General features: G+C 36.3%; 1 protein-coding gene across 1 annotated transcript in view; it reads left to right on the forward strand.

Moving 5' to 3' along the window:
* LOC107301678 (ectonucleoside triphosphate diphosphohydrolase 5) overlaps positions 1-4,380 on the forward strand; it is a gene marked incomplete at its 3' end in the record, with an annotated part of 14,620 nt that extends 10,240 nt beyond the window's left edge. The window contains exons 3-6 of the mRNA XM_015830867.1: positions 648-727; positions 1,259-1,402; positions 2,279-2,354; positions 4,352-4,380. Coding sequence (XP_015686353.1) covers positions 648-727; positions 1,259-1,402; positions 2,279-2,354; positions 4,352-4,380 — 329 coding nt within the window. The remainder of the gene's footprint in view (positions 1-647; positions 728-1,258; positions 1,403-2,278; positions 2,355-4,351) is intronic.
* Between the last annotated feature and the right edge of the window lie 3 nt (positions 4,381-4,383).

A 4,383-nucleotide genomic window follows, 5' to 3' on the forward strand; every position in this document is an offset into this window, starting at 1 on the left:
CACTCCCATACCTGCTATACTGGAATAAAAGTAGGTGCGTAGGAACTCAAGGGGTCTTTTCGCTCCTGCTTCTACACACCACACCAAAGAAAGATGTTGTCCGTGTCTTCTTAAGCCGCGTGCGAGGCCCGATAGTCAGCCTGACTATCGTACATCACCGGTTCCCCAAATCACCCTGGAAAGGGCCAAACGTATCAATATGATGATATAAGTTGCCCATCTTTTAAGTGGTGCCGCTATTACAAATCTAAATAATAATAATAATGACATATCACAATTTTGCTGTCGAGGCAGTACACATTAGTGATATGCATTAGATTTTTCTTCAAGAATATCTTTATATTGCAATCTTCCACAAAATATTATAAGTCTTCTTATATTTGTCACACAGAACCATCTATCCAGAAGTCCCACATTACCAAGAATTATATATGTATTACAAAATAAAGTTTCTGTTTTCTACATTTTCACTCTTTCTCTGAAAAGTACCTCTTGGTTGAATCTTTGGGACACAGCTTGATTGAAAATCACAACCTTCACTGACATATTTCAGTTATTAACTCATTTGTAATCAGTAGAGCAAAATACCTATAGCCTTAGATAAAAATAAGCCTATCTAACAGCTTATTTTATATATATATTTATAGAATATCCTGCAGAGTTAAAAGGGGAAGTTTTTGAATCAGTGAAACCAGGTCTCTCAGCATATGCCAATCAGCCTAAAAGGGTAAGACTTTCTGATGTAAAATAAATTATTTTCTTTTGGCATTTGAAGATAGAATGAATCATAAAGGCAACCTACTGATCTCATTTTTTTTATTATTATTACTTATTCTCACTGGAAAATAGTAATTCTCCAAGGGTTTTCCTATTACCTCCTCCCTAAACCTAGCTGGAGATAAAAGTGATTACAGCAGGAACATTGTATGTTCAAGGACATGTTTTGCCATTAACCAATACTAACTTCTCTCAGTCCCAATATAGGCCCATAAACAATGAGAAAATTGACTGAGATTGGGGCAAGAGAACATTGACGGGACCAGTAGTTTGCCTAGTGACACAGGGATAGATGTCAATAAAGGCAATTGCATATACCTTAAGCTTAGTTCAAGAGGAAAATTTTAAATGTCAAGCTAAAGCCCTCAAAAATAAATTGGGCTTGGAGGAACAAATTGAAGAAGAGAAATGTTTTAAAAACGTAAACTAAAGTTCTGCTCAATCCTATCAGTTTTTTGTTTTTGTTTCTGCTAATCTTTAGGGAGCTGAAACTATCAGAAAATTATTAGAGATGGCTAAAAATGCTGTACCACCAGGTCACTGGAGCAAGACCCCCGTAGTATTGAAAGCCACTGCTGGTCTACGGTTGTTAGCGGAACAGAAAGCTCAAGCTCTACTCTCACAAGTAATGTTGGGTTATATACTACAAAATCAATGGTGCTATATAAAAGTGGGGGCCTTTTTCAGTCCTTTCCATTTGTGTTATGCCATGAATATGCCCCAGCTGCTTTTTAAAATACCGTATCAAACTCAATGGAAGCACTTGTAAAATCGTTGGTTATGAAAAACACTATATCCTAGATTGAGCCCTTGAGCCCTGCCTCCATTTCCAAAACACACACGGAGAAATACAGTGAGGTTGATAGGATATGAAAACTTACTGGATATGGGATATTTTAAGTCCTCGGTTCTCTGAAGAGAGATAAAAGACACTGGGTATGTGCAGTCTTGAAAAAAATCGACTGAGGGGAGATTTGATAATATTTTTCAAGTATTTGAAGGGATGCCGCATAAAATAATTCCGTGACCTGTTTTTTATTTGTCCTAGAGTACAGGACGTAGAATATTACTCTTAAATTCTAGGAAGGCCGATACTGGATGAATGTGAGAAAAATAATAGTAAGAGCAGTTCACTAGTGGAATCGCTAGAGGAAAGGGGTGAGCTCCCTTTTGCTGTATGTGTTGTAGTAGACATGGACAGCCGATGGTCAGGAATGAGTTACTTGAGATTCCTGCACTGAGCAAGAAATTGAACTCAGTAGCCTAATGGCTTCATTCAACTCTTTATGATTTTATAGCTATTTCTTCTATGGGTCTATATTAATAAATGCAGAAAGCAATCCAGTTTTAATGGTAGTTTTAGAAGTTGAACGAAATCATTTAACCTGTAGCTGATTTTACATTCCTCTGTTTTTTTGTAGAAGAAAGTTGCATAATTTGCATATTTCTGTTTGTGAATGATTCCAATTCTAGGAAAATCACTTCCTTTTTTTCCCCACAGGTCAGAATGGTCTTTGAGGATTCACCATTTTTAGTTCCTGATAATAGTGTTAGCATAATGGATGGATCTTATGAAGGTGCGTCCTACCGTACAAATAAGGAAACTGAGGCATAGAGAAGAGAAATATAACTAGGGAAGTAAGAGGGGAAGAAGGGTTTCTCAGAACAGGATAAAATATTATGGTGTTGCTTTTAAGGCAACCAAGATTATAATATCCTAGGGAAACAGGATTCTGTATACAGGAAAATGATAAAGTTCCTTGGCTGCATTAGTAACATATTACTAGATGAAAAATAGATTCAACTAGTTCTAATGTCCATATGGAGTTTACAATTAGAACACATCATAGCAAAGGACAGATTTAGATAGCAATGTCATAATGAATATGCATTTATTTTATTTTGCTATTTATATACCCCCTTATTCTACAATGACTTTAGTTAGTTAACTACAATGGCATGCAAATAAAATACTAAATAAAACAAACAAATAACAGCTAAATGCTAAATAAAACACTTCTATCAAAAACTAAAATTATGATTTTTTAAAAATCAACTATTAGCACCCTTCACATACAGGCAACATGTGCTTAGTCAATCCAATTTGAAGACTTTTTAAAAAACAACAACAGTTTTCACTGTGTTCTTGAAGGACATCAGTGTAGCATTTGATAGAGAAATGGACTTGGAGAGAGGAGAACCAGTACAAAGGAGTAGTCCATGACCAATAAGATCTGCTTCTATGCCATACATAACTCTTGAAATGTGGGAACCCAAAACACCCTAAATCAAACAAATAGGATAAGCAGACACTTAAAACCAGCACCCTGAACTTTATTTGAGATCCTACTACTAACCAGTATTGTATGATTACAACAGCTCTCAAATACCAGTAGGCAAGCTGCTACATTCAAAACAATTCCAGTTTCAGCGTAGTTTCCAAGGACAATAGCATGTAAAGTCCATGCACTATGCAAGTCCATTTAATTCTCCTAATCGTAATTGTTTTGGATTGCCTTTTTTACTTTTCATCGTATTGTAAGTAGCCCAGAGTCATGTTTCAGTAAGATGCAAGGCATAATAAATAAATACATACATACATACATACATACATACATACATACATACATACATACATACACACACCTCCAGCCTAGAAGTGATAGGGACATGATTTAATGTTGCCAAGCCCTCCTGCTCCAAACAGGAGTTGAGCCCTATGGTACCCGTACTGCTCATTCTCCAGCATCACGGATTGGAACCTCTCATTTAGGAAGAAGTGAAACCAAGTGTAAAGCAGTGCCATCCATCTCCAACATCATTATCAATTGTATCAAAGGCTGCAGGTTATCCATTTGAGCAACCAATGCAGTTTCCACCCCATACTCATGCACCTCCTTTTCTACCAACTTTCTCAAAAAGAAAGATTGGAAACTGGACAGAAGTTGTCTATTGGGAACAGACTGAGGGTTTTTTGTTGTTGTTGTTGTTTTTGGAAGGAGCACGCCACCATTTCTTTCCAGGCAGTCAGATCAAAACATTCTCCCAAAGAAACCTCAGCCACTTGAACCTAGTTAAACAATTTGGCTTTACCAAATTATATGGAGAACTACTTGGAGAACTACAGTATGAAGTGGGTTTACTTTTTAATTTAGTATCACATATTCATCTAAGCTTAGTTCAGCTGAATGTCCTTAATCCAGACATTTATTTAGCTGAGTAAACTGACCTAACTTGGCAATTAGTTAAAAATGTCATTTGGAGTTGGTTTCAGTAAAATTATGCAATAAATTTGCAGGGTTTACAGAATGTTAGGAAACCTGATGGGAAAGTACAAGAACTGGAACAAAAAAAAAGAGACAGGGTAAATTTTAGATGGGGAAACAGTAATGAAAGTTAAGAGAACACCCCCAACTGATGTGAAAAGGTTGAGAAGCCAAAACAATGAATGAAATGATATTCTGTTTGGAAAAGTACTGATAATTACTGATCAGCAGAAATGCAGAGCCTGCAATAATCCTCTGTAGTCTATAGATAGATGGATTTTCAGTAGCTTTTTCTTTCTCTCTTGCAGGTATTTTAGCCTGGATCACTGTGAATTTTTTG

This window comes from Protobothrops mucrosquamatus, unplaced genomic scaffold (genome assembly GCF_001527695.2).
Source record: "Protobothrops mucrosquamatus isolate PMUCROS unplaced genomic scaffold, P.Mucros_1.0 scaffold15509, whole genome shotgun sequence".
Classification (NCBI taxonomy): Eukaryota; Metazoa; Chordata; class Lepidosauria; order Squamata; family Viperidae; genus Protobothrops; species Protobothrops mucrosquamatus.